At 49.7% G+C, this 25,868-nt stretch overlaps 10 protein-coding genes across 10 annotated transcripts; 7 read left to right on the forward strand and 3 right to left on the reverse strand.

Moving 5' to 3' along the window:
- Positions 1 to 78: 78 nt before the first annotated feature.
- Positions 79 to 3,659, forward strand: VE01_08387 (uncharacterized protein). The gene is made up of 3 exons (XM_018277812.2): positions 79 to 482; positions 538 to 913; positions 967 to 3,659. Exons 1-3 carry the CDS (start codon positions 153 to 155, stop codon positions 3,591 to 3,593), a joined length of 3,333 nt encoding a protein of 1,110 aa, XP_018127038.1. The 5' UTR covers positions 79 to 152; the 3' UTR covers positions 3,594 to 3,659.
- Positions 3,660 to 3,918: 259 nt separating this feature from the next.
- On the forward strand, positions 3,919 to 6,044 carry VE01_08388 (uncharacterized protein). The gene is made up of 3 exons (XM_018277813.2): positions 3,919 to 4,153; positions 4,211 to 5,584; positions 5,641 to 6,044. Exons 1-3 carry the CDS (start codon positions 4,097 to 4,099, stop codon positions 5,770 to 5,772), a joined length of 1,563 nt encoding a protein of 520 aa, XP_018127035.1. The 5' UTR covers positions 3,919 to 4,096; the 3' UTR covers positions 5,773 to 6,044.
- Positions 6,045 to 6,238: 194 nt separating this feature from the next.
- On the forward strand, positions 6,239 to 9,317 carry DHH1 (DExD/H-box ATP-dependent RNA helicase dhh1). Its single transcript, XM_018277814.2, has 3 exons — positions 6,239 to 6,771; positions 6,827 to 6,899; positions 6,949 to 9,317. Exons 1-3 carry the CDS (start codon positions 6,728 to 6,730, stop codon positions 8,443 to 8,445), a joined length of 1,614 nt encoding a protein of 537 aa, XP_018127036.1. The 5' UTR covers positions 6,239 to 6,727; the 3' UTR covers positions 8,446 to 9,317.
- Positions 9,307 to 11,449, reverse strand: VE01_08390 (uncharacterized protein). Its single transcript, XM_018277815.2, has 2 exons — positions 11,427 to 11,449; positions 9,307 to 11,372 (listed from the first exon to the last, which is right to left on the reverse strand). The coding sequence occupies exon 2, from the start codon at positions 11,359 to 11,361 to the stop codon at positions 9,589 to 9,591; it is 1,773 nt and encodes a 590-aa protein (XP_018126998.1). The 5' UTR covers positions 11,362 to 11,372; positions 11,427 to 11,449; the 3' UTR covers positions 9,307 to 9,588.
- Positions 11,450 to 11,606: 157 nt separating this feature from the next.
- Positions 11,607 to 14,299, forward strand: COG3 (Golgi transport complex subunit 3). The gene is made up of 3 exons (XM_018277816.2): positions 11,607 to 11,797; positions 11,851 to 13,554; positions 13,602 to 14,299. Exons 1-3 carry the CDS (start codon positions 11,684 to 11,686, stop codon positions 14,136 to 14,138), a joined length of 2,355 nt encoding a protein of 784 aa, XP_018126997.1. The 5' UTR covers positions 11,607 to 11,683; the 3' UTR covers positions 14,139 to 14,299.
- A 165-nt stretch (positions 14,300 to 14,464) lies between these two features.
- VE01_08392 (uncharacterized protein) lies at positions 14,465 to 15,821 on the forward strand. The gene is made up of 2 exons (XM_018277817.2): positions 14,465 to 14,766; positions 14,931 to 15,821. Exons 1-2 carry the CDS (start codon positions 14,673 to 14,675, stop codon positions 15,740 to 15,742), a joined length of 906 nt encoding a protein of 301 aa, XP_018127000.1. The 5' UTR covers positions 14,465 to 14,672; the 3' UTR covers positions 15,743 to 15,821.
- VE01_08393 (uncharacterized protein) lies at positions 15,751 to 17,184 on the reverse strand. Its single transcript, XM_018277818.2, has one exon. The coding sequence runs from the start codon at positions 16,915 to 16,917 to the stop codon at positions 15,814 to 15,816; it is 1,104 nt and encodes a 367-aa protein (XP_018126999.2). The 5' UTR covers positions 16,918 to 17,184; the 3' UTR covers positions 15,751 to 15,813.
- On the reverse strand, positions 17,185 to 22,023 carry UBP2 (ubiquitin-specific protease ubp2). The gene is made up of 4 exons (XM_018277819.2): positions 21,512 to 22,023; positions 20,667 to 21,448; positions 19,286 to 20,585; positions 17,185 to 19,234 (listed from the first exon to the last, which is right to left on the reverse strand). The coding sequence occupies exons 1-4, from the start codon at positions 21,540 to 21,542 to the stop codon at positions 17,352 to 17,354; spliced, it is 3,996 nt and encodes a 1,331-aa protein (XP_018126994.1). The 5' UTR covers positions 21,543 to 22,023; the 3' UTR covers positions 17,185 to 17,351.
- Positions 22,024 to 22,142: 119 nt separating this feature from the next.
- VE01_08395 (uncharacterized protein) lies at positions 22,143 to 23,381 on the forward strand. Its single transcript, XM_018277820.2, has 4 exons — positions 22,143 to 22,421; positions 22,473 to 22,592; positions 22,654 to 22,848; positions 22,904 to 23,381. Exons 1-4 carry the CDS (start codon positions 22,244 to 22,246, stop codon positions 22,987 to 22,989), a joined length of 579 nt encoding a protein of 192 aa, XP_018126993.1. The 5' UTR covers positions 22,143 to 22,243; the 3' UTR covers positions 22,990 to 23,381.
- A 220-nt stretch (positions 23,382 to 23,601) lies between these two features.
- VE01_08396 (uncharacterized protein) lies at positions 23,602 to 25,420 on the forward strand. Its single transcript, XM_018277821.2, has 4 exons — positions 23,602 to 24,111; positions 24,167 to 24,327; positions 24,380 to 25,036; positions 25,088 to 25,420. Exons 1-4 carry the CDS (start codon positions 23,994 to 23,996, stop codon positions 25,286 to 25,288), a joined length of 1,137 nt encoding a protein of 378 aa, XP_018126996.1. The 5' UTR covers positions 23,602 to 23,993; the 3' UTR covers positions 25,289 to 25,420.
- The last annotated feature ends 448 nt before the right edge of the window (positions 25,421 to 25,868 follow it).

Here is a 25,868-nt window from a genome sequence, read left to right on the forward strand (position 1 = left end):
CACCTGGCCTGGTCCGCCCGATTGTCCGATAAGATAAGAAACGCTTGGACCATCAAAAACTGAATCTCAAATCCATACTTTCTCTTGATATTGATACTCGAAAGAACCTTGAACTACCTCTTATCCCCACCGAGCCCTTTGGCTCCCATTCAATGGAGCCGCAGACGACAAAAAGGCGCAAGCTTGATACAACAGCTGAAATGCCCCAGGCTAGCGATGACTCCAATCCCTCCGTTCCAATGGGCGCGGCGGCGACACAAAACCCAAGCGGAACGGCTGCGACAATGAAATCGCATAAAACCAGCAGCGCTGCTGCACCTTTCACGGGAGATGCATACAATTCAAGTCTGTTCAAGCTTCAAGTAGAGGAGATGTTAGTGGAAGTGAAGCCAAATTACGCAAAGCGACTGGGTCTTGTTGGTAACGTTTTGCGAAAATTGAAAACACTCATAGAGGCCATTCCGGACCGTGAAGAAATGCCAGTAAGCAACTGCGCCAACTTTGGAATCCAATACCATGTGCTAAACTGTTATGTAGTTTCATGATGCGACAAAAGTTTTACTGAAAACCCATAGGGTTATGGTGCCTTTCCCAGAACCCAGGCCTGACAAGTCAACAGCCTACAAATTGGCATATGCGAAGCCGTCGAACGTAAACGTTGTGGGCAGCTATCCGTTGAAGACCATGGAAAAGGCAGACAGTACAATGGTGATTGATATGGTTGTGACCATACCAGCGTCTATTTTGCAAGAAAAGGACTATCTCAACTACAGATACTTCTATAAGAGGGCATATTATCTTGCTTGCATTGCTGCAGGGCTACAAAATGAGGAAGAGGAGCCATTTGATCTCAGCATGGAGAACCTCCACGGAAACGACTTGCAGCCTGTTCTGGTTGTGAAACCAGGAAAGAGTAAGCGTCCCTTCCCACCAATCTTAATTAAATGCCCTACTAATACAAGACAGATGGTGAGCCCACGGAATTCTCGAAGTCTCGTTGCGAGATACGCATTATTCCTGCTTGCCCTAAGGGGTTTTTTGCTGACAGCAAATTGCACCCCACGAAGAATTCCATCCGGCCTAAAGCTGGGCCAACTGGCGAGACCGTTGCTCCAGCCCCTACCCCATTTTACAATGCAACTCTGCAAGTTGAATGCAACCACGAGGCTTATTTGAAGCTCTTGCACCAAACTGTGAAATCGTCCGAAGGCTTCGTAGACGCTTGCGTCCTTGGCCGTATCTGGCTTCGCCAACGTGGATTTGGAAGCTCTGTTTCGGATGGTGGCTTTGGAAATTTTGAATGGGCCGCGTTGACTGCGCTATTGCTACAAGGAGGTGGCCCAAAGGGCCGCAAGGCCCTGTCTCCCGGTTATAACAGCTATCAGCTCTTCAAGGGCATGGTGCAATATCTAGCCACAAGCAACATGGTGGCAACACCAACTCTAATTCAGGCTGGGGATCCCCCCATTCCTAAGTCACACCTACCAACATTTTACGATGGCCCAAGAGGGCACAATGTATTATTTAAGATGTCAGCTTCGTCTTACGACATGCTCCGACAAGAAGCACAGGTTTCCCTCGACATGCTGAATGACGAAGTTTTCGACCAGTTTGAGGCTACGTTTATTCTCAAGAAAGACAACCCTCTCCAACAGTTTGACAGCGTCATCAAAATCGATGGCTCCAGCGCTACTGGAACTGTTAGTCCTCAAGATCGCAGATCTAATAATTGGCTGTTAAGCTCGAAAATATTTAACGTCCTGAAGGAAGCTTTAGGTGACAGGGTGAAGCTTATTCATGTCAAATTCGACGACCATTCGCGCTGGAAGACAAAGAGCTCACCGCCATCACCTTCTCCTCATATTCAAGTTGGCCTTGTTTTCGACCCAGAACATATTCACAGGGCTGTTGACCATGGGCCAGCTGCCGAAGACAAAAAAGCAGCAGAGACGTTCCGTAACTTCTGGGGCAACAAGTCGGAGTTGCGTCGTTTTAAGGATGGCAGTATCCTTGAAAGTTTGGTGTGGACGAAGACCCCTAATGCGTCGATATTCGAACAGATTATTGCGTATATTCTCAACAGGCATATTGGCTTAAATCCCAATAGAGATCTGTCTATCGTTGGAGATTCTTTCGATGCCCTTCTACCGGACTCGGTGTCAGATACGGCCGCATTTACTTCTCTCAAGGAGTCATTCAAGACATTGGAACAAAGTATCAGAGATCTCGAACAGCTACCATTGCAGCTCAAGCAACTCTCTCCTATCGGAGCACAACTACGCTCCTCGTTTATTAATGCGCCTGATTACGGACCCCGCAACCCGTTACGCTACCCTGCTGAGGTGTTGATCGCCTTTGAAGGCTCCGGTAGATGGCCAGACGATGTTGTGGCTATCCAACGTACCAAGGTTGCTTTCTTAATAAAAATCGGGGAGTTGCTAGAGCTTACTAGCCAACGCTACAAGGCAAAGCTTGGTCTTGAACACCACGACGAGCCGCTTCTTAACTACCCGTTCCTCGATATTACTGAGCCATCTGGTGCAGTTTTCCGTCTGAGAATCCACAACGACCGCGAGCAAACACTACTTGAGAACCAAGTCAAAAGCAAATCAAGCGACGCGCACAGTGCAATTGCTGCGCTAGCACAGTACAAGTACATGTTCCTACAGTTACCACTTCACACACAATCAGTTGCGACACACTGCACTAGATTCCCTCTGCTGTCTCCCACCATGCGCCTTGTTAAGAAATGGTTCAGCGCGCATATGCTCTCCACTCACTTCAGGGAAGAGCTCATCGAGCTTCTCGTCATCCGAACATTCTTACAGCCTTACCCATGGCGCGCTCCTTCATCAAGCATGACGGGATTCCTGCGCACACTCCAGTTCATCGCCAGATGGGACTGGCGCAACACGCCCCTGATTGTGGACTTTGGTGGAATTATGACTAGCAAAGAGATCTCCGCCATCAACGTGCGACTTGAGGCGTGGCGCGAAGTCGACCCGGGAATGAACCGTGTTGTGCTTTTCGCGGCTACCAACCACGATGTATCCGGGACGACGTTTACAGATGGTATGCCATCAAAGGTCGTTGCATCACGCATGACCGCGCTTGCGCGATCTGCCTGTAAGCTCCTGAAGGAAGAGGGGCTGCAACTTGATCCCAAGACACTATTCGTGCCTTCGCTGGGCGATTACGATTTCGTTATCTACCTGTCTCCCAAGTTTGCCGGATCTCGCCGCGGCAAGAGGGATGCCAAAACAGCTAAGTTCAAGAACTTGGATATCCAAACAGAAGAAGATCTACTCTATGTTGGATATGAGCCGGCGAGACTGTACGTTGAAGAGCTGAGGGCACTGTACACTACCACAATGGTTCTGTTCCACGACGAGTCCTCCAGCAATGTCATTGCTGGGATTTGGAGCCCCCAGACAGCGACGAGAGCGTTTAAGGTCAATATGCCCTATGCAACAAAAGCCCTGGGTGGTAGTGAAGAAACGGCGGGTCAGGTTGCAATCGACAAAGATGCTATTATGTCGGAAATGGCAAGGTTGGGAGGGGATATGGTGTTCAAAATAGAATTGAGGCGCTGATACCCTAGGTCTCTTTGTATCTAACTTACTATATTGTTGGGATTGAATAAACAACAAGTTCATAGACAATATTCGCATCGTTGATATGGTTATGTATGTGATAAGTAGTCCATAGTTGTCACAACGGAATGCTCTGTGACTGATGGGGCCTCGTGCATATGTCAAACGCGGCATCCCTCCGCTGCGATTTTCGGAGCCTTCCGCACGAGGCTGAGAGCCTCCTTGACATCCTATTGGTTCCCCGGATCGTGATGCCGAGGGCCAGCCTTTTCCGCGAGGGTAACCGTCTCCCCGCATAATGCTTCTTCCGCCGCTGCCCGTGCGACTCCTAGCACATAAGAGCTACCGGGTGCCATTTCTCAGTCTTAGCCGATCTATCTTCTCTCCTACATATTGCAAAATAAATTCTATAATTCTACCTGTCAGTCGCATTGAATTGGTGAACTGTAGGATCATTCCTCTAATCTAGCACCTTGTCCTCCCTCAATAAAACATATATCACAATGCCGTCTGCAACGCTGTGCATGCGTACCGCAAGGGCGTACACCAAACATAGCAACGTTCGTACCGAAACCCCATTTGCTAATTGAGGTTCAGTTTGCTAACTCTTGTTACAGCATGCCATCCTCTTTGCTCGCACGTTTGCGTCGACTTCCAGGAGAGCTGAGATCAACAAGGTTCTCCCATCTGCCGCGGAAGCCATCAAGGACATGAAGGCGAACTCCACCCTCCTCTGTGGTGGTTTTGGACTCTGCGGTGTTCCGGATACCCTGATCGACGAGGTCTTGAAGAACAAGCACATCTCTGGCCTGACAGCCGTCTCCAACAATGCCGGAACCGACAACTCGGGCTTGGGCAAGCTTCTCAAGTCGAAACAAATCAAGAAGATGGTTGCAAGTTATATCGGCGAGAACAAGACATTCGAATCCATGTATCTCACTGGCGAGGTTGAGCTGGAACTTACCCCACAAGGAACACTTGCAGAGCGTTGTGCCGCTGGTGGCAAGGGCATTCCAGCTTTCTATACCCCAGCTGCCTTTGGAACCGTTGTCCAGACCGGAGAGCTGCCGCTTCGCCACAACCCAGACGGTACTCCAAAGGAGTATTCGTACCCTAAGGATGTTAAGGTCTTCGATGGGAAGTCATACCTCTTGGAGGAGAGCATTAAGGGTGACTACGCCTTTGTCAAGGCCTGGAAGGCCGATAAGCTCGGTAACTGCCAGTTCAGACTTACTGCAAACAACTTCAACGGTGCTATGGGACGTAACGCAAAGATGACCATTGTCGAGGCCGAGCATATCGTCGAGCCGGGAGAGATTGCCCCGGAAGCTGTCCATCTCCCAGGTATCTACGTCAAGCGCGTTATTCAGTCTACTTCGGAGAAGCAAATCGAGAAGTATACCTTCAAGAAGGAAGAGAACGAAGGCGAGGAGGGCGCCAAGAAGGCACTCGGAAGCGGCGAGGCAGCAGCAAAGAGAGAGAGAATCGTAAGAAGGGCCGCGAAGGAGTTCAAGAACGGAATGTACGCCAACCTCGGCATCGGCATGCCCATGCTTGCCCCAGCCTTTGTCGGGCCAGAAGTCGAGGTCCAGTTGCAGTCCGAGAACGGAATTCTTGGTCTTGGCCCATACCCAGTGAAGGGCATGGAGGATGCGGATCTCATTAACGCCGGTAAGGAGACCGTCACTCTGAACCCTGGTGCGGCCGTATTCGGAAGCGAGGAGTCGTTTGGAATGATCCGAAGCGGCCGTGTCAACCTGACCATCCTTGGTGCTATGCAAGTCAGCGCATCTGGCGATCTGGCCAACTGGATGTTGCCAGGTAAGATAAAGGGATTCGGAGGTGCTATGGACCTGGTTAGCAACCCAGGCATGACCAAGGTTGTGGTCACGATGGAGCACACCGATAAGAAGGGCAACGCCAAGATCGTCAACCAGTGCGCCTTCCCATTGACTGGAAAGGCCTGTGTTTCCAGGATCATCACCGAACTCGTAAGTCTCATTGGGGATGAAGATTGCTGCTGTCGAATATTGCTAACATGATACAGGGTGTGTTTGATGTTGACTTCGCAACGGGTTTGACTCTGATCGAGCATGCGGATGGCGTGACAGTCGAGGAGATCAGGTCGAAGACGGGGGCACCATTCAAGGTTGCGGATGATCTGAAGCCAATGTTATAAGTGAGGTGATCTAGCACACGGCATATTTTGTTATTTTATTATCGGGGGCGTTCTTGCATCTGGCCATATGTATAGTACTAAGTTACAGGACGAGCGGTATATAGTACTTACTAGAGATTGACGAGGCATTAAACATTAAACATTCAGTGGAGTTCATTCGAGATGCTGTCACCAGTCATATGCTGTAACCTGTAACATGCTTAGGGTTCTACAGCTGTTGTATAGTTAGTATTGGTGTCGCCTTCAATTTTAGTATATCCGATTTATATGAGACTGTCTTTCCAGAGGTGCAGTATATAACTTGCATACTATACACATACCTGTTGGTCCCTTGGTCCGTGCACTCCCCAAGGGTGTAAACTGTAAGGGTACTGCACGGTACCACACTATACTGCTGAACTATGCCCTAAAAGAGCTGCAAATCTAGGCGGTGAGCTGTACTTTGTATGTACTGCACTATACTATATCTTCGCTTGATGAGCCAATCTGAGCTGAGCTTCACCTTCCCTTGAGGAAACCTTAAGGGATCAATCCAACCTCAACTTTCCTGTATACGCAAACACACAACTCTTGAGGCTGAAAAAAAGAACACACACTTACACACGCAAACATTCAATCATCAACAGCCCTTAAATCCTCCTCCTCAACCACCAACTTCTTACCACGAGCAGTATCAACAACCCTCTACTCCACGCTGAAACCGGCGCCCAGACAGCGACAACCACAAACCACAATACCCGAGCCTCGAGCCACTCTACTCACCCACTACCCCTCAGTCAACGTCAACTTCACAAGTTGGCCCCCCAAAGCAACAAGCCAGAAGCCCTCTTCCGCAACCCTTTGATACCCAAGGCGACAAAGGAAACATCACATAACTAGCGTCTCGACGCTTCAAAATAACCAGACCTACCAATATCAACCCCTTCCATACTCACCAGCACATCTTCACTTCACAATGGCGGACGCTTTAGCTGGGAAGCTGGAGTCCACCACATTAGGGTGAGATATAACAAGCTTCGTTATGTAAGAGTTGTGTCACTGACAGTGTCTACAGCAGCAGCCAAAACGACCCAGACTGGAAGAAAAAACTGAAGATCCCAGCGAAGGACAACAGACACCAAACTGAGGTCGGTATCACGTTCGCTGGCAGAAGCGACATGTTGCTAAACTATTTAGGATGTTACCGCGACCAAGGGCCTCGAGTTTGAGGAGTTCTCGATCAAGCGCGACCTACTCATGGGGATTTTCGAGGCAGGATTCGAGAAGCCGTCACCCATCCAGGAAGAAGCTATCCCAGTCGCACTCACTGGCCGAGATATCCTTGCCCGTGCAAAGAACGGAACCGGCAAAACCGCTGCGTTCGTTATCCCGGCGCTCGAACGCATCAACCCCAAGAGCTCCAAAATCCAATGTCTTATTCTCGTCCCAACCCGCGAGCTTGCTCTCCAAACGTCTCAAGTTTGCAAGACTCTTGGGAAACATCTTGGTGTAAATGTCATGGTCACAACCGGTGGTACCGGTTTAAGAGATGATATTGTCCGCCTCGCCGAACCCGTTCACATCGTTGTCGGTACCCCAGGACGAATCCTCGATCTTGCAGGCAAGAGTGTTGCAGATCTCAGCGAATGCCCCATGTTCATCATGGACGAAGCTGATAAGCTTTTGTCTCCCGAATTTACACCTGTCATTGAGCAGCTTCTTCAATTCCATCCCAAGGACCGCCAAATAATGCTTTTCAGCGCAACTTTCCCTCGATCCGTCCAGGCCTTCTCCGTTAAGAACATGGACCAGCCATACGAAATCAACCTCATGGACGAACTCACCCTCCGCGGTATCACCCAATATTACGCCTTCGTTGAAGAGAAGCAGAAAGTCCACTGCTTGAACACACTCTTCTCGAAGCTTCAAATCAACCAATCTATCATCTTCTGCAACTCCACAAACCGTGTCGAACTTCTCGCCAAGAAAATCACAGAGTTGGGATACTCCTGCTTTTACAGCCACGCTCGCATGCTTCAAGCTAACCGCAACCGTGTTTTCCACGACTTCCGTAACGGAGTCTGCCGCAACCTTGTCTGCTCCGACTTACTCACCCGTGGTATTGATATCCAGGCCGTCAATGTCGTCATTAACTTCGACTTCCCGAAAAATGCCGAAACTTATCTCCATCGTATTGGTCGCTCTGGTCGATTCGGACATCTTGGTTTGGCGATCAACCTGATCAACTGGGACGACCGCTTCAACCTGTACAACATTGAGAAGGAACTGGGCACCGAGATCCAGCCTATTCCCGCCATGATTGATAAGAATCTATACGTTTACGATTCGCCCGAGAGCATCCCGCGCCCGATTTCCAACCCTGCACCACGCCAGCAACCTCCAAGGGAGCAACTGCAGATTCAACAGCGTGGCGGTCAGGCACCGGCAAACTACAGCAATGGACGTCAAGGCCCGTCCAGCCAGGCACAGCCTCAGGGCCAAGCACAAGCCCAGGCCCCGGCCCAATTACAACAAGGCCAACCCCAGGGACAGCGCCAGCCAACAAACCAACCCCAAGGCCAACGTAACCAAAACTTCTCCCGAGGCAATGCGAGAGTCGGCGCTCAGCCCGGCCGCGGCCGCGGATTCGATGGCGCAAGAGGCGGCAGAGGCCAAGCACCTCCACCATCGTAGACCGCACTAGTTGCGGTCTGGCGGTGACTGGATGGTTCTTGTTGCCTTGTACATATTTATATTTCTTTTGGACAACCCTAATAGTGGAATGGGTAGGCGAGCACCAGTGTCTCAGGAGCTGGGCTTCTATTTGATTCCACGGGGTTACGACTCACTTTACCTGGAGTTTGGCTTCCCGCTTTGGCGGTGGACTTGACAGTCTGCACAACAAAGTTGCTTCCGAGCGTGCCAAATAGTTTCTTCTAGCTTGTACCATATGAATCTTTGTCTATCTGGGCTACGCGCGTAGCGTGGAATGAGATTGAAGGGAATTTCTTCTGGGGCATATCTTACGACGACGACGGGAGAGGTGGAGTGTATGGAGGCGATGATGGCGGCGGCGGCGGCGGGGTGCCCTGGCGTTTGGACTGAGCGAGGTTCCAGAAGATGTCCTGGATCCTTTAGCTGCTCTGCTTTATGGGACAACATTCGGCATGGCGTTTACAGGGATAGAGATTTTTTTACCCGGCCTTTTTCTTACCTGTTCTGTTTAATGGCGCGGTCGGGGGGCGGTTGGGGGGTGGTGCATGTCATCTATCACGAGCTGCACTGGCAGTGCAAATGCTCGATGATGTTTATGATGGGATGATTTAGAGACAATGATGGTCACTTGTTGTACGATCTGAGACGATGAGCCTGTGCCTAGACGGGGAGGGTGGATGATAAAAAAAACACAAAATTAGTTATTTTTTTTGGAGGAGAGGTTTGTAGCATGGAACTTGGCAGGATTAGGCCTGCTTCTGTGTTACAGATGTTTAGCAAATATAATCCTTCTCTAGATTTCTCTCTGTGTTGTAATAAATATGGAATTGAGGGTGAAAACAATATTTGAGTGGAATATATTAATTTCAATATTTAACATGGTATAGATAGTATATACCAACTCCCACGACACCATCAATAGAACATCCGCTTATATAGAGTCAGAACTATCCCATAACATAGACCCCCTAGATGCGACCCCTTTTCGTATCCAACTTCAAACTACCAATACACAACCAATGGGAGCCTGTCAACCTCCCATCAACCCCCCACTACTTTTATACAGCCCTGTTCCAAATCCCGAATCGTTAATAATGCACCTATTCATACAAACACCCGCCTTCATACAGCGCTATACACAGCCGTCACCCCCCTCCCACACTCAACCCTCTGCTCCACCTCCACCGTCCTCCCCCCAACAACAATCTTCTTCCTCGGCGCAACCTGAAACCTATGATCCGTCCTCTTCCCAATATCCCTATCCTGCCTCGCATCTAGCGGCGCAATATACGTCGGCACGCTAACATTATTGCGTCTCCCCGTGCCGAGCTGGAAGAACTCGTTACCGCCCCAAAACAGCACGTCTGCGCCGTAATTGGTCTCATTATCGCCATCGGTGACGACATTCGTTACATTGGAGATTTGCGCGGATGCGTGGGTTGTTCCGATGCTCAGGCGGCCGACGCGGATGGGCACGGTGGCGTTGGTAGACTCGTCGTACTCGCAGAGCCCGGAGAGGGCTTTGATCTTCGATGGGGCGCCTTGGATGTGCGTCCACCGGTTGTTACCGAGGGTGCCGTGGATCCCCGTCCCGCAGCTCCAGGTATCAGCCGTGATCCTGGGGCTGATCTGAACGCCTCCTGGGCCATCGAGGTTAGACGCGCTGGGCTTGGCGTCGACGGTGAAGAAGGTATCGTTTCCGCCGGCGGCGACGTTGGTCACGAAGGGGGTTAGGTTCGAGCCGGCGTAGAGTTTATCTACTGGGAGGAGGAAGGGGGCGTCGAGGTGGGATTTTTGGGGGGTGGGCTCGACGCCGAGTTGACCGGCGGAGTTGTCGCCGAATGTGAAGACGCGGCCAAGGTCGTCGGAGCAGACGGAGTGGTAGTCGCCGGTTGCGATCTTGGAAATGCGAATACCCTTGAGGCCCTCGATTTCGTGAGCAGGGTGGTGGAACACCTCTCCGGCTGGGAGAACGGAGCGCATTAGGCCTGGAATGCCGAGTTGGCCTTTGGCGGGGAAGGAAGCGTGGGAGGTGGCGGAGGAGAAGAGGCGGCCGGAGCTTGTGAGAAGTAGACAGTGTTCTTGGCCGGTGCTGATATCGGTGACCTTCTCTCCGTAGCTGAGGTTAGGAAGCTTGATCTCTTCGTAGCTGAGAGGGGACTTGGAGCCCCACCCGAAGAGACTGCTTTGTTTAGGCTTTGAGTCTTCGAGCTGGGCCTTGCGGGAAACGGGCAGAGAGAACACCGAACCGTTCTTGGCTAGTGCTATGACCCGGTCGCCAGATAGTGATATCTTTGTGATGTTCTTTCCGGTAAGGGTCGGAGTCGGGCCTGGCAAGTCTGTAGAGTAGCCGGCACCCCATTGCAAGACATCTCCATTCTCAGTGACTGCCGCTCCAAAGTTGCGATCAAGCTTTAGATCTCTCAAGACAAGGCCATCAAAGTATGCGATCCTCTTTGGCACTTTAATCGCAGGCTCGTTCGATTCCGGCGCAACGACATGGCCGGTATTCGATCCCCACGCAAATACACCCGGATTCTCCCAACTCTTCTTGATCTGTATGTGTTGGGGGCTAATCGCCTCCCTATTCTCCTCCGCAGATGCAGGCTTCTTCCTCTCTTCCTCGAATGTCAATTCAGCATGAGGGATCTGAGGTTTTGGAGCTTTTGTCTCTGGTGGTGCCCTTGAATAGGAAATCGCATATACGGCTCCAGCTCCTACGATTGCCGATACCAGTAATCCAGTTCGACGTATAGCGGCTGACCTGTCAGGAGTTGGCGGTCCACCATCACTAGTATATCTCCTGCCGTAGCCCTGTGCTTGTCGAATGTTTCTCAGTATGGCAGAGGCATTTTGCCTTCTGTACAACGGCCTGATTCCCGTTAATAAAGGCATTTTGGCTGAACCTGAAATTTACAGTTAGTACGCCATCAACATAACTCATTGGATCTGAATATTACCTTATACTGTTGAGAAAGTTAAGTCGCCCCAAAAAATTGTAGACCCCGGAATAAACACTATATTGTCGTCATGACGGCGGCCGAGCTCCCCGCAAAGAGCCTTACGGTTTGTGGTTAGCGGGCTTTGGGTCTAGGGACAGTTCGCCGTCCACCACGAGTAACTGCCACCTCAGACCGCCCCATCCCTCCAAATACGACAGCTTCACTGCAACACGGCGTCCGTTATATTGCCCATTGTTGGTGGAAATCCACTCGCAATGTACGAGGACACTTGGTACAGTTTTGTGCCAGACGTGAAGCCGAAGAAAGATGAAAGTTCGGGGCATAAGCTTACCCATCGGCGGAAAGAATCACTTTTGAAGCAACCAAATGTAGGTACCCTCCTACCACATATTACATTGGGCGGGACTGATAGATGATTCAGGAGAGCGACCTTCAACCAGCGAATCCCCTAGAGCCCTTGGACGAAGAGGAGTCTTTAAGTAAGGGCCCGCCACAGGCTACCATTGCCCGTAGGGCGAAGTCATACACCGATTTCTACCATGTTGCCCACGCCCAGATCACCAAGGAGGCCAGGAAGATCCGAGAGCAAGAGCTAAGAGCTTTGAAGTTGCTAGAGAGTGGCGATAATGCATCGTACGAGGGCAGATATGAGATTGATGACGCGGTACTGTTAGATGTGAGCCAGGATGAGTTCCAGCTTTACAGAGACCAGTTGGCGCTTTCAGAACGACATTTGGATAACTTGGTGGAGGATACCTCAAGAGCTTTGGATTTACTGTCGAATCTGTCGGACTCATTTAAAGCGGTGGAGGCGCAAACAGCTTCGTTCCAGTCGCAATGTGAGGATCTTCTTCTGGAACAAAAACGTCTAAAGGATCTCGCAGACGAAGTTGGGACCGACCTGCAATATTACTCATACTTGGAGCCCATTACCCGGCGTCTGAATGCCCCGGGAGCATCTACCATGATTGGCGACGAGAGTTTTGTGGAGATATTATCAAACCTCGATGCCTGCATAGTGTTTATGCGCCAACACCCAGAACATAAAGAATCGGAGACATACCTGACCCGATACCAGACTCTTCTCACTAGAACTCTCAGCTTGTTGCAGATTTCATTTACAAATTCGATTCGTACCAAACAAACGGAGGCTCGAGCTATATTGAGCAAGGCTACCAAGTTGAACACCACTACAGTATACCTAATACAGGCGCCCGACATCCATCCTACCGGGAGTCGCTTGGAACGTTCAATCGAGCACATAATATTTATGGCAAGGCCTGTGTATGATCATTCGATAAAGCACGATCTTCAGGGGGGCAAGGAGACTGCCGACGGTTACTATACTCTGTTCAAATCGTTGATGGATGAGTACGTGCTGTCTAGAAAGGGTCTCATGAGCGAAGTTCTGGGTCAAGTTCTCAATGGCACAATTGCTGAGGATCACGATCCGAAAACAGAGTTTGGTAAATACGCTCGCGCTTGTTTCAACACTACTTTAGAAGTGTGCATGAATGAATATTCAAAGTATGGCCTCTTTTTCTCCGGCAATAGGCGTACACACAATAAGGGACGAACCGATTTTCACAAGATCTGGAAGAGCCAAGAATCCCAAACAAAATACCTAGAAGACCTCTGTTCACTGGCATTTCGAGTTCTCGAACCTCATATTCAACGGGCCGACACAACGACAACGACGCAACTCGCGCTCTGGCTGGACAGCTACGCCTCTTCAGCTGATGGGAATGACGACGAATCATTTGACGGGGCACAAATTCCAGATGGCAACAGAGAGCTCAAAATACACCTGGCGGGCCAGCTAAAGAAACAGACCACCCAGGTTATATTTACTCGAATCAAGGAGATGCTATATGCCAATGTATCTCGATTCTTCCCCAAACCCGAAGACCTTGAGCCAAAGAACTCGACGCAGCAACCGGCCGAAGCAAACCGATCTGGTGAAGATGCCAGTGACGCATTACTCGAACCTGCGGATACAGATATAGATGGCCGAGCGTATAAGGCCCTGGGTGATGGATTTTCAAATTCATACAAGCCTCTGAAAACCGGTGCTCAGCTGCTCATTCTCAACAACGACTTAACATTTGACGCTAATATTGGCATGGTAAGTCTGTTCCTCCAAATGAGTTTGCTCCTACTAACGCATTACAGGGTATGGGTGAAATGGCATATGAAATCATTCACGAGACATCCCTGTCTATTATGAGAGCGTCAGGAGAGGTTGCAAGGAAGGATAAGATTGATTCGTATATTTTCGCTATAAAGAACCTGGTTCTACTGAAGAATCTCATCCTTGCCTACGAAATCTCCGGAAGTCGCCAAGCAGCGGCGCTCGACTTCACTCGGATGTGGACGACGTTCTCGGAGCTCCGCAATCGGGGCGGCCTCTTTGACGTTCGCGCCTATTATACGCTTATCACGACGGGCGAGCTGCTCCCAGAAGTAGTTACGACGGTGCAAGATGCGCGGGTTGAACTTGATGGGCTGCTCAGAGAAACGATTACGAAATTTAGAGAGGAATGCGCGGGGTTGCTCTGGAAGCAATATGGATTCCCACTGCCAGAGAAGTCTCGGGCTGGCAAGAAAAAGATACAAGATAAACTGGAGGTCATGTTCACTCACGAGCGAGAGCTGCGAGAAAATCTGTGGGCTGCCGTAGAGGAGACGTTAGCTGAACGGAAGAGATGATTTCTCATGCACTCGGAGATGCCAACCCGATAGTATAAATGCAAGTAACGGGCTTCCAATCTAATGGAATCTGGCCTGGAAAGAAGTGACTTTTGGTAGTCGTACCATGAGTTAGTAAATAGTAAATAAAGTAAATTAAATTAACGATACCCATGAGAGAGCCGCATAGGGAAATTATCAATTCTGATGCCTTTTTATGTTGTGTCCATTTGCGGCGGCCATTTCGCGTCTTCAGTCCGTTTTAACGGTCGGTCGTCGTTTTAACACCCGAAAAACAGCCACTAAGTGGCAACCCTGAGCAAATGGCATCATTTGGCCCTCCACACCACCAATCCCCGCATCTAAAGTACCTGCAGATCCGTGCTGCGTCTCGCGCTTATCTGGCCGAATTTTTGATATAGTTTTCCGTCCCGCCTCCTCTGACTCTTTCAATTCATTTCCATTTATTGATTTATCTTCTTCCCACGCTCCCCTCCCACCGAGCATTGCCTGCCCTGAACTTTGCACTGGGAGTAGCGTCGCGGAAGAGATACAATGGCTGATTTGGAGGGTACGGACGAGAGGTCCGCCAGCGTGGCGAAGGACTTGTTCTCGGGCGCAATGGGAGGAATTGCACAGGTTCTGCTTGGTATGTGTTTCTTACCCGTATCTGTCTTCTTTGGCTTCGTCTTGGCTTCGCAATTGCTGTTTTCGAGATCATTGGCGTATCACGTGCGTTGAAGAATAATGACTGTTTTCAATCTTCATGGGTTTATGAAGATGTGCTGTATGATTCATTCTAACTTTACGCAGGTCAACCATTTGATATCGTCAAAGTCCGTCTTCAAACCACCACCCAGTACGCCAATGCCCTGGACGCAGCCAAGACCATCTATGCCAAAGAGGGCCCGCTCGCCTTCTACAAGGGTACCCTCACGCCCTTAGTCGGTATCGGCGCCTGTGTGTCTGTCCAATTCGGTGCCTTTGGCTTCGCTCGTCGCCAATTCGAGCAGTACAATGCCTCCAGATCGGCACTCGCATCCCCCGACCTCTCGTACGCGCAGTACTACGGCGCCGGAGCCTTCGCCGGTCTCGCCAACTCCGTCATCTCGGGCCCAATCGAGCATGTCCGTATTAGGCTGCAGACCCAGCCCCACGGGAAGGACAGGCTGTACTCCGGCCCGCTGGACTGTGTGAGGAAGCTAGTTGCGCATGAGGGCATGAAGGGCATTTATCGTGGTGAGGCTGTGACGCTGATGCGTGAGGCGCAGGCTTATGGGTGTTGGTTCATGTCGTTTGAGTATATGATGAACAAGGATGCGGCGAGGAACAATGTGGAGCGTAAGGATATTCCGACGTGGAAGATTGCGATGTATGGTGGTTTGGCGGGTGAGGTGCTCTGGTTGGCGAGCTACCCGTTCGATGTTGTGAAGAGCAAGATGCAGAGTGATGGGTTTGGAAAGGAGCAGAAGTATAAGACCATGACAGACTGCTTCAGGCAAACTTGGAGGGCTGGTGGAATGGGTGGCTTCTGGAAAGGAATTTTCCCTACTATGATTAGGGCTATGCCGGTCAGCTCCGGTACGTTTGTGGTGGTGGAGATGACAATGAGGGCGCTCAGCTAGAGTTTGGACAATCAAATAGAATCTATTGTATGTATCTGCCTACTCTATGGAAATTTGACTACGTTAAACTTTCAACCCGTATTTACTTTATCATCATCCTGCTCTGCTTCCACATTGTCCACAGAAGTTATGCTTTTACTCTCGTCGTTTTTGACTGTGAATGATACTGCCGAGTCATTGTCACCCAGGTCAATATCCAACAGTGGCTCCTCTGCCACTTTCACCGCTGGATTATTCACCAGCCCCATGGTCTCAGGACGGGAGCTCGCCTCCGCAGCCACGCCATGTGCAATATGGTTCCTCAAACGAGCTACCTCCTGCGCCTCTCGATGCGCCCTCGCCTGGTCATCCGCATTCTGCCGCCAATGCACCGCCATATGAAGCTCCCTCAGGACGGTCCCATGCATATTCCAGCCCTCCTCATCAGGGCCATCACTGCCATCGCCCCCATCTTCCTGCCTCAAACTTCCCCAGCCAGTCTGGTACTCTTCATCCGTCAGGGCCGGCCCAATGGCACTCTCTTCATCCGGTTCTCGCCCAGCGACATGAGAATTATCAAATCCTTCTCCTCCCCTCACCCAATACATGAACGCTTCTATCTCGTCTTCCCTAGCCCTCCCATGTAGGCTCTCAAATTCCAAAATCCGTCTATCCACCTCCGCACCCCAAGCTGCCCAGGCCACCTCCCTCGCCATCCTTATCTTCGTCTTTAAAACGACATATAACCCCACCAACATCGTTGTAGGCACCCATCCGCAGACCCCCAGGACTATGGAAAAGCGCCAGCCGTTAGGAAACCCAACGCGTAGCCCGATAGCAACGATCATTGTTACAACCGACACAATAAAAGCGTACGGCAGGTAGATGGCCGTAAATATGTGCACTGCAGCGTAGCCATGCAATCGCTGTGCTAGGGCCGGTGATGGTGAATAAGGAGGCCAGGGATGGGAGCGAGGCCATATATAATCGTTCAGACGAGCAGCATGGCGAGTGGGTGTCGTAGCAAAAGTATCTGAAATTGTATCCATCAGGCACCAGATTCTATTAACAAATTCTGACCACCGTGCGGTCTCACGAGCGCCAATTGTGGGCTGGGAATTATGAGAATGCGGTAGATTGACACGGCGGCGGTGGCGTTGGGGGGACCATAGTCGCAGGCTTTCCAAGAAACGCATGTGTGAATGAGCGGGATCTCGTGTGGAAAATTCATGTTATTGAAGTGTCTCTGTGAGAAAATATTATGCGGGAAAGTCCCCTAAAATACTAAAATGGGTGGTTGTGACGGCCGTGGTTGAGAATGGGATGATATCGGAAACTAAGGGTCCTGACTGACGTCTGTCACCAGTGACCTCATCCACAACGCATTTTAGTTAGTCAGTTTGGGAAATTTCTAAAAGTATCCATCCTTCTCACAATAAATTAGGGCGAGGATTGTTGGCATGACTAATATATAAGGCATTTCATTCGTTGATCCATCGCTCGTAGCACTATGGTATAGAAACTCCTTCATATGCTCCTCAAAGCTCGTTGCCACGTACTTCGTCCCTCCGTCCACCTTTGGTATTTACCAAAACTCCCAGATCTATAAGCATATGCAACGATCCGCTCCTTACTTATTCCCATTGAATCCCGATTGCATCCCATCCCATGCGCCCATCCCGCTCAAGTCCATGCTAGAGGAGGAATTCTTCGTTTCGAAGTGCTCGTAATTCTCAATGTGCTGGGCACCATTGGTCATATTGATAACTTCATCATGACCTACTTGTCCATTGTTCCAAACCTGGACCATCTCATCAGCTCCAGTTGGCGCTTCCTCGTGGAGCTCGCGGCAGACCGCATCGACAATGTCGTTTTTATCTTCATCTCTCACGTAGACCAAGTAATAAGGAGTCGCACCGCCGGTGCTAGCCTGGCCGAAAATTCGGGTCCTGTCTTCGACAATGGAAACGCGTTCGTCGTTATACTCTCGCCAGATATCGTGAGCGAAGTCATAGATGTAAATCCAGTAGTGTCCATATGCGTTCGTGCCACGATGGATGAATACGGCCTGAAGACGGTATCGATGCTGCCGTAAGTCTGTAAATTGCTCCTGGAGTTTCAATTTCAGAGTCGATATTTCTTTGGCTATTGCCTCCATCTCGGTCGATATCTCGTTTGCTCGCTCTTCGAGAGTACTGGCTAGGTCTGGGTTAATGGCGATATCGCTAACTTCGTCATCCTCAAGCGACTGTATGAAGTCTTTAGTAGCATGTAAGGCACGTTCGACTGGCACCTCCGCATCAGTCACCTGAAGAGCTTTCTGGCGTGTTTCTAATAGACGTATCCTATTCTTCCACACCCAAGCATCGCGCCTCCGTTGTAGAATCTTGTCATCTTCCATGTATCGATCTAGATAAATAGTCTCATCGAAAACAATTCTGTTTTGGTTTTTAGAAGCTTGCTGTGTGGCTGGATCAAACGCAGTGCGCTGTATTTGGATCTGGACGATTGGCGGAAGATTGTTGATTGACGCAAACTGGGTCGCATTTGCATTGTCTATTTCGACAATTTGTTCGTCGAAAACAACGTCAAGGGCCTCGTAAATATCACGTTGGCCATCCAAGCCGGGAAACACAATAATGTTTGCCCAATCTTCAATCTTGACGTCGTAGGAATCGGCCTTTTTCAAGTGCACAGCATTGGCCCCGAAGAATGTCTCCCTGACAACGTCGATCTGCTCTCCAAACTTAGGATCAATCTTCGTTGGTTTAATTGCGCACTGGAGTCGAAATATGACGTTGCCAATGACCTCGGTGACATCTTGTTGGGCACCAAAATAGAGCTTCTGCGCTCGTAAGTCTTCTTCGGATTCACCGGTCTTGATGGGAGCTGGCTTGTTTCGAGGAGGTACCGGCGGCCGCTGCTCGACCATTTCCATGTTTTCGGGAGGTGGTGTTAAAGACCCGCTGTTTGCCATTACTGCATCCTTCCTGGTAGGAGCCTGTTCGCCCGCACCAAGGGCTTCAAGTGGTACCTCAATGGACACATGTCCCATTGCTGGAGGCTCAGCAGAGGGCAACCTTCCAGGCAAATCTTCTTCTAGGTCGATAGCGTTAGACATATCCGCAGATGGCGCCTCGTTATTCTTAGATTCTGGATTAACAAGGGTTATCTGGCTGCTTGAATCGTCGTTATCCAGAGTTTCTTGTGATGGTTCGTCTGTCATCTCGACATCAGGCATTAGTTGCGTTGGCACCGTGGCTCGCTGCATTGGAATATATGGCGGGTGGTCTTTCGGAGGCGGGGGTGGAGGAGGGAGGTGAGGGCCAAATATCGGCCTCTCTTCATTGTCCAGGTTTGGCATTCCAGAAGGGCTACTGATAGACGCTCTCCTGAAGTTTGCTTCAGTTGCTGTGCTGAAAAGCGTTAGTTCGGCAAGGTCTTGCGTTGGTCTCACTGATTGAGTCGAGGCTGATTTGAGACTCTGGTAGAGAGTTTGAAGCTCTACAGCGACTATTTCTTATTAGCTTCCCGTCAATGATGAAACAGAAATCGAATACTTACAGTTCTGAGCCTTTACTATTTCGCCTTTGCCAACAGCACGCCCACCAACACGCTTCTTCACAATATTTTCTGCGGTAAGTGGCATCCGGTAATCCTCGAAGTTCATCACCACATCACGGACTGGCCGTACTGTATAGTAATACTGGAGGAGACTGTTGAGATAACAAGTGTTGCCAATATTATCCAGGCCAACTGGCTGGTCTGCCGTAGATCGTTGCGGAGCAACGACGGCGTTAGGATCACTGATCTTGGCGAAGAGGAAATTGCTGTTTCTTGACTTTGCAATGACACGAATAGCCTCCAAAAAGCTTTCTTTGGATCCCAGTGGTGCATCCTCTATGAGGGTCTGATAGTATGCAAAGACAGACTCCTCAGATGCGTTCTCATCTTGGATCTGAAGCCTTTTATAAGCTTCCTTCACAGTCAGGTTCGAAGTAACACTGCCTGCCTCCATGGTAGCAGCAGCTATTTGCAGTGATAGATCTCTCCTTGTGTTTCCGATCACACTAAGCATGGGTGCAACAATACTCTTGTCGACATCAGCGGCCACAGCGATTGCTTGAGCTTCAATGAAGTCGGACGGAGTGTCCGCTGTGACATTAAGATATTCGAGAGCCTCTTCGTAGGTGACGGCTCTATTATTTGCGACTTCTTGGATCTTTGCACTATTTCTTGCTTTGCCGATCAATAGCAGTGACCGCCTTGCCGCGTCCTTCTGGATAGGAGCAGCTTCTATTCTCGACTTATAGACGCCGATAATATGATCATCTCCATGGTCGACGGCTGGGTTAAGTGCGAAAAACTTGTACGCATCGTCAATTTCCGTAAGTGTGTTTTCTCCTAGTGACACGATCTTGACAAACTCTTCTTCGAGGAAGGGACTGCCTCGGCCTTTGCCAATACCCTGGAGACATTCCAAATAGTAGGGTTTATGACTTGGATCACAGTCCCTCTGTCTGCTATACGCGAAGAATATGAGTTCATCAGAGAAACTCGATGTTGCGCCTAAGCTCGCATAATGTGGGTGTTCAATCGCCTCAAGATTCACGATTCTAGAGTCCGTTGGAAAGTTGAGGATGCCCAAAGCAATGCGTAGGTCCTTCAGCGCTGGCAATGGGTTATACAGGATCTGAGAGTTGCCCTGCTTGAGCTCTTCAGCTGGGCGATCTGCAAGACGCTGAGAAACCTCGCATAAAACATCCTCGACAAAATTTCTGTTTGTTTTAGCTACCACAGCACCAGTTGCCTCTGTTGCAGGTGACACAGCCGGCAGTGACCAGAATCCTTCTTCCTCTTCGACCTGGAAAAATTAGTATGGCCCATGGACACGGCAAAATCATGAGATAAAAGGAATTAAGGAATTGATAAAAACAAAACTTACATCACCATTCTTTACCCGCTCCTGCTCATAGGTAAATCCGAGGTATTCGAGAAGGTCCTTGCATTCGTAACCAAATGCCAGCAAGAATCTCTTGTTGCGGGCAGCTATTCTCTTCGATTCTCCAGGAGCATTAGTTAATGCATGCGTGAGGTATGTCCGGATCACAGCGAGAACTTCACAAGGAAGCGAAGGCCTGCTCTCTCCATAGCGATCTGGGTCCTCTTCGATGACTTTAGCTCCTCGCGCATAAACCTTTTGTGGACTTAATAACAACGCCGACTGTGCACGATTCAACCTTGGAGGAGAGATCCGAATAGTCACAGTTGCTGGGCAACTGAACGCTGAGCATGAGAATGCATGTTGCTCCTTGTAGTTGTCATATTTATTCTCGGGCCTCCCAAGCTCCTCTTGTGTCCGAAACTCCGACCCAACATACTGGAAGTGATGCAGCGGGTTAGGAGTGCCAGCTTGACAAGGAATGTTTTTGCCAGGCTGCTGCGTGTAGTCCACAATAACGTCGAAATGGTGCAAACAGAATGAACAATATGAGGCCGAGAAACATTGTGTTTGTGTCGTAGGTTTTTTGTCGAAGGGGGGGATGCTGCTCTGCCAGTCCTTTCGACACAAGAAATGGTGACAGTCATTCGGATGTGTGCGCGGAGGATAGCTCTTGTTTGGCTTGTAGATTGGAGCAGGGTCGATGAGGAGGTTGCCGCCGTTCGCTCGAGGCCTTGAGCTGTCGTAATCTAATAGATCTTCGAGTAACCGCGGACCCGTCTTCCCTGGAAAGAGATGAGAGGTTAGCATTTGACTTTATGCAGCGAAAATTCACAGCAGAAGCTCACCTGGACCTGTGCCTTCATATGCGCCCTCCATGGTGCAGATGTGCTGCTCTTGTCTTTGTGAACAACCACAAGCTGGCACCGGGGATAGACAACAATATGAACAACACTATCGCTGAGTATGCTCAAAGACCTTGATATTGGACCAGGCAGAATGTGGTTATGTCTAGTCCTTTGTCTTTAAACAAGGCTACGGTGAAGGGGCGTAATGGGTTTGTTGCGGCACATGCGGTTTGAAGCTCAGTTCAGTTATAGTCAACAAGCTCGGTGAGGGGTTGTTGAGCGGGCAAATGATGTAGTTGAAAACGAATTTGGAGATAAAGACGAGAGGTTATGTATAGCTGTTTCTGTACACTGTAGTTCATGAGCTTCTAGGCTTTTATTTTCTGATCTACATATACATATATGTTATCGAGGATGCTGCCGCGAAGGCCAGTTCAGTACATAGGCGCAGGCAGGCATACAAAGCATACATACGTACTATGCCATGGCATGTACTTGTGCAGTAGAGTACAAGTACAAAGTATACTCGAGCTTGCACAGTAATACAGTACCTGGTTGAGGGTGAGCCAAAAACAGGCATGGAACTTTAGCGCGCGGCATCTTCCGCGGCTACAGCGTACAGTGCCGTTCACCACGTCCCAAACGAAAGGTCCGCTTCAGAAGTGAGCTTAATCGATTGAAATTGAACACCCTCAACCTCCACCAGCAGATCTACAGCACAACGCGTTGAAGATGGGCGCCGACGAAGGGGTATATCATCCGCAGGATGCCATTGGTGCCGCCATTACCGGTACAATGATTACGGGTGGCGCCGGATTGTTCATGTCTGCAGTTCAGAATGCTCTCGCCAGAAAGAATGTTGGCCCATGGGGAGTCTTCACCAGGAGTGGTTCGACAATCGCTGTTTTCGGTATGTGGCCTCTCTCGACAGACTTGTGAAATGCGGCTAATGGGAGTTCAGCGGCGATGGGCGGTACATATGAATTCACCAAATTCGCGGCCGCCAACTTGAGGCAGAAGAACGACAGCTTGAACCCGGCCTTGGGTGGCCTTCTTGCGGGTTCAGTGCTTGGATTCAAGCGTAAGAATCCTCTCCAGTACCTTGCGAGGCATCAATTGGTTCTTTGCTGACCAAAACACAGAGGGTTCGCTACCGGCTGTTCTGGGTTATGGAACTATGGCAGCGGTTCTGCTGGGCGCTTTCGATTACACAGGAGGCCGAATTAAAGGCTGGAACAGAGACCCAGAGTCTGATGAGTTTGAGCGAAAGCAATACATGAGGAAGAACAGACGCCGTCCGATAGAGCAGACGATTTCTGAAGTTGGAGAGGGCCGAGGTACGTTGTGCTATATGGGCTGATTACGCGCTCAATTTTTGCTAACCCGACCTAGGAGTATATGGACCTGGTTACCTGGACAGGAGGAAGGAGAGGATCAAGGAGGCATACGGCATTGATGTGCCGGGTGAATCGTCCTAGATTTCCTGTTTACTTCGCTTTCTAGACACCGATTGAACTTTATGTACTGTACATATATAACAAATGATCCGAACCCAACCGGTAACTGGACTTCCAAAAATATATCCCTTTGTTAAACAATTGCCCGAGGAGATACTCGTGCTGCCCGAAAGTCTGAAGAGAGACTCCCTTTGATGCGGATTGATATCGGGACTCCGATTCAACAGAATCTCTCTCTTCAGCCCCATGAATGAGTAACTGTCTTATCGATTGTAGCTCTAACTAATTGAGCTCCTTTATTTTAATCAGACATAGGTCCTGTAAATAGAAGTTGTTGTCCATAGTCCTCCTTTACATGGCCGGCAATGATAGGAGGGTGTATAGTCTCGTGAAACGTGAAGATTTGAGGCAGGATTCTAGAAAATAGACTTCATATACTCGTGCCACACAAAGTCCAGAGAAGAGGCTCCTATGACCGTGGATTCAAACTAGCAATTTAAACTGATGGCGGTCCGAGAACTGGCTGTTCTCTTCCATTGGTAACCCCACAATTGTACGCTTCGCCTCGTGCCGCCATCGCACCCCGATAGGCCTGCCGTATCCAATATCTGACCAGGAACAACACATAGTAACGGCGATTTATAACAGCAATGCGGTGATTGGGACGAACGTTGAGGATATTCCGATACTTGGTCCAGAAAGAGTAATTTTGGCTGACCCGGTCCCTGTGCGATCATCGACTTCAAACTTGGCTAAACCTTGCTTGACGTGCAGTTGGACCCTGCGGCAGAAGTGGTGCCACTTCCAATAAGATAAAGTCAGAGCGGTATCATCGACCTCGTCTTATTTCAGAATCAACACCAAACGCCAAAAGCTATATTTACGCTTCTTGAATAGTCCACCTGGTTACGCTTTGCCATTTAGAAGGTAGTTGACTATAATTGACCTAATATCAGACCTTCAAGGCAAGCGGTTATAAGCAGAAACTGTACATCTATCTATTCGCTTTTTTAAGGGACCTCAAAATGGAACAAGCTGTCGGTGGCACAGGGACTCTCCCAAGAAAGCCATTTAATGATGCTTCCAAATCTCATGCAGACTTGAAGGACAATTTTTACCGCTATTTCCAGCAAGAAGTCACAGGTATATTATATTGTCCACAGCCCCCAAAGTTGCTTTATACTGACACCATTCATAGATCTCCAAGACCAGATTGATAAGCTGGAACGAACCGCATTTGTTGGCGGTGAAAGACAGGATGCCATTGACTACTGTCTGGCCAGCATCTCCAGGCTCACCACAGAAGTCCACGATGCATTAGACTTCATCCCCGCGTATGATCAACGGGCATACACAGCAGTTGGTCCTACTTCGATATTTCATAGTCTACGGTTCTCTAATCCACTCGTAGGCAATCAATAGCCTCACGGACAAGTTCCACGAAGCCCGCGCAAAGTTTGCACCAAAGTCACGTTTTGCTTTCAAAATCAAGAAAAACGAATCTGCCCTGTCTCTCCAGGATGTTGCTGCCGCTGCGGCAATTACAGCACGAAAGACAGACTCGGAGAACAAGACATCCGAGTCAAATAATGGTGAACCCACCAGGCCAGCAGCGAGCAGTGTCCAGCCTCCCCCAAAGGATTATAACGCCGAGATTTCCGAAAATTCTGCCCGCATTCGCGCTCCCAGCTTCAGGAAAGCTAATTCAGTCGCCATCTCGGATCACGAAGGCCTACACATCATCCTGCCGTCCTCAGCAGCCCATGCCACGTCCTCGGGATCCCTTACCGACCTCAGCAAATGCATTGTGGATATGTCCATATCGACTGCCAATGGCCAACCCTTTGCAGGACTGGCACTGAAAAACATAACAAATTCCCTCATTGTGGCGGGACAGGTCGCAGGTGCAACACACATTACCAATGTCCAGGACACGGTTGTGGTGGTCTCGAGTCGACAGGTGAGGATGCACGATTGCAACAATGTGGATGTCTACCTTTCCTGCATGAGCAGGCCTATCATTGAAGACTGCAAGAATATCAGGTTTGCTCCGATTCCAAAGTGCTATGTAAGTAACCCCCTCACCATGCAACTATACGCTGTGCTTATTATTTTGCAGGAGGTGCCGCCAGATGAGCCCACAGAAAATCATTGGGATCAGGTCGACGACTTCAAGTGGCTCAAGGCGGAGAAAAGCCCTAACTGGAGTATTCTTTTGGAATCAGAGAGGTTGCCCGAGGCAATATGGACTACCGTCGTTCCCGGGAAGCCTGGGATGGCGGCTGAGGATATCCTCAAGCAGGTCGGGACGTCTAAATAGCTGGGATATGTTACGGAGAGGCTGGACCTCATATGAGCACATCTCCGAATTATGCACGCAAGGGCTAATATGGGAACTTATAAATGGCATGTTCTATGACTTAAATTAATATTTTATTGGTTTGGAGACGATATGATACGTCTAATGTCATGAGATCAAGGTTTTGCTACCCTTCGCAGACACCCATATTTTTTTGGCAGGACAGCCTTGGGTGATTCCCATGCCGAGGTCGAGAAGGATGCTGCGAGGGCCGCCTAATATTCCCATGCGTCACCTCAAATCCACTTCCACCTTTCTGTCTTCCTGCAACTGGCTACCAGGGCAAAACCACAGGTCTGGATGCCTCTCATATCCACTTGGAACCTGGCTTCGCCTGCGTTTCTCAGTATGCCACCCCCACTGCGCTCGTCGACGCGTCACCACCTTCTCATGGCGATTGCGTATTTGTATATCCTACCCTCATCTCCGCCCATCTTCACTTCCCATCCTCATACCCCTCCATAACCGTATCCCCCTTCCCAGCCCTCCCCCCCACCTCACTCAAACTCTTCAACGCAGCCCTCTGTTCCCTAATCCTGCT

This window comes from Pseudogymnoascus verrucosus (assembly GCF_001662655.1).
Source record: "Pseudogymnoascus verrucosus strain UAMH 10579 unplaced genomic scaffold scaffold_50, whole genome shotgun sequence".
Classification (NCBI taxonomy): Eukaryota; Fungi; Ascomycota; class Leotiomycetes; order Thelebolales; family Thelebolaceae; genus Pseudogymnoascus; species Pseudogymnoascus verrucosus.

Bases quoted from the DNA above. Each gene is read 5' to 3' on its own strand.
- VE01_08387 (XM_018277812.2), top strand. From the start codon at position 153: ATGGAGCCGCAGACGACAAAAAGGCGCAAGCTTGATACAACAGCTGAA. The intron at 483-537 runs GTAAGCAACTGC...ACTGTTATGTAG, and splicing joins CGGACCGTGAAGAAATGCCA to TTTCATGATGCGACAAAAGT. The intron at 914-966 runs GTAAGCGTCCCT...AATACAAGACAG, and splicing joins GGTTGTGAAACCAGGAAAGA to ATGGTGAGCCCACGGAATTC.
- VE01_08388 (XM_018277813.2), top strand. From the start codon at position 4,097: ATGCCGTCTGCAACGCTGTGCATGCGTACCGCAAGGGCGTACACCAAA. The intron at 4,154-4,210 runs GTTCGTACCGAA...CTCTTGTTACAG, and splicing joins CGTACACCAAACATAGCAAC to CATGCCATCCTCTTTGCTCG. The intron at 5,585-5,640 runs GTAAGTCTCATT...AACATGATACAG, and splicing joins CCAGGATCATCACCGAACTC to GGTGTGTTTGATGTTGACTT.
- DHH1 (XM_018277814.2), top strand. From the start codon at position 6,728: ATGGCGGACGCTTTAGCTGGGAAGCTGGAGTCCACCACATTAGG. The intron at 6,772-6,826 runs GTGAGATATAAC...CAGTGTCTACAG, and splicing joins CTGGAGTCCACCACATTAGG to CAGCAGCCAAAACGACCCAG. The intron at 6,900-6,948 runs GTCGGTATCACG...TAAACTATTTAG, and splicing joins ACAACAGACACCAAACTGAG to GATGTTACCGCGACCAAGGG.
- VE01_08390 (XM_018277815.2), bottom strand. From the start codon at position 11,361: ATGCCTTTATTAACGGGAATCAGGCCGTTGTACAGAAGGCAAAATGCC.
- COG3 (XM_018277816.2), top strand. From the start codon at position 11,684: ATGTACGAGGACACTTGGTACAGTTTTGTGCCAGACGTGAAGCCGAAG. The intron at 11,798-11,850 runs GTAGGTACCCTC...TAGATGATTCAG, and splicing joins CACTTTTGAAGCAACCAAAT to GAGAGCGACCTTCAACCAGC. The intron at 13,555-13,601 runs GTAAGTCTGTTC...AACGCATTACAG, and splicing joins TTGACGCTAATATTGGCATG to GGTATGGGTGAAATGGCATA.
- VE01_08392 (XM_018277817.2), top strand. From the start codon at position 14,673: ATGGCTGATTTGGAGGGTACGGACGAGAGGTCCGCCAGCGTGGCGAAG. The intron at 14,767-14,930 runs GTATGTGTTTCT...AACTTTACGCAG, and splicing joins AATTGCACAGGTTCTGCTTG to GTCAACCATTTGATATCGTC.
- VE01_08393 (XM_018277818.2), bottom strand. From the start codon at position 16,917: ATGCGTTTCTTGGAAAGCCTGCGACTATGGTCCCCCCAACGCCACCGC.
- UBP2 (XM_018277819.2), bottom strand. From the start codon at position 21,542: ATGGAGGGCGCATATGAAGGCACAGGTCCAG. The intron at 21,449-21,511 runs GTGAGCTTCTGC...ATCTCTTTCCAG, and splicing joins ATATGAAGGCACAGGTCCAG to GGAAGACGGGTCCGCGGTTA. The intron at 20,586-20,666 runs GTAAGTTTTGTT...TAATTTTTCCAG, and splicing joins AGCGGGTAAAGAATGGTGAT to GTCGAAGAGGAAGAAGGATT.
- VE01_08395 (XM_018277820.2), top strand. From the start codon at position 22,244: ATGGGCGCCGACGAAGGGGTATATCATCCGCAGGATGCCATTGGTGCC. The intron at 22,422-22,472 runs GTATGTGGCCTC...ATGGGAGTTCAG, and splicing joins TTCGACAATCGCTGTTTTCG to CGGCGATGGGCGGTACATAT. The intron at 22,593-22,653 runs GTAAGAATCCTC...ACCAAAACACAG, and splicing joins TTCAGTGCTTGGATTCAAGC to AGGGTTCGCTACCGGCTGTT.
- VE01_08396 (XM_018277821.2), top strand. From the start codon at position 23,994: ATGGAACAAGCTGTCGGTGGCACAGGGACTCTCCCAAGAAAGCCATTT. The intron at 24,112-24,166 runs GTATATTATATT...CACCATTCATAG, and splicing joins TTTCCAGCAAGAAGTCACAG to ATCTCCAAGACCAGATTGAT. The intron at 24,328-24,379 runs GTTGGTCCTACT...ATCCACTCGTAG, and splicing joins ATCAACGGGCATACACAGCA to GCAATCAATAGCCTCACGGA.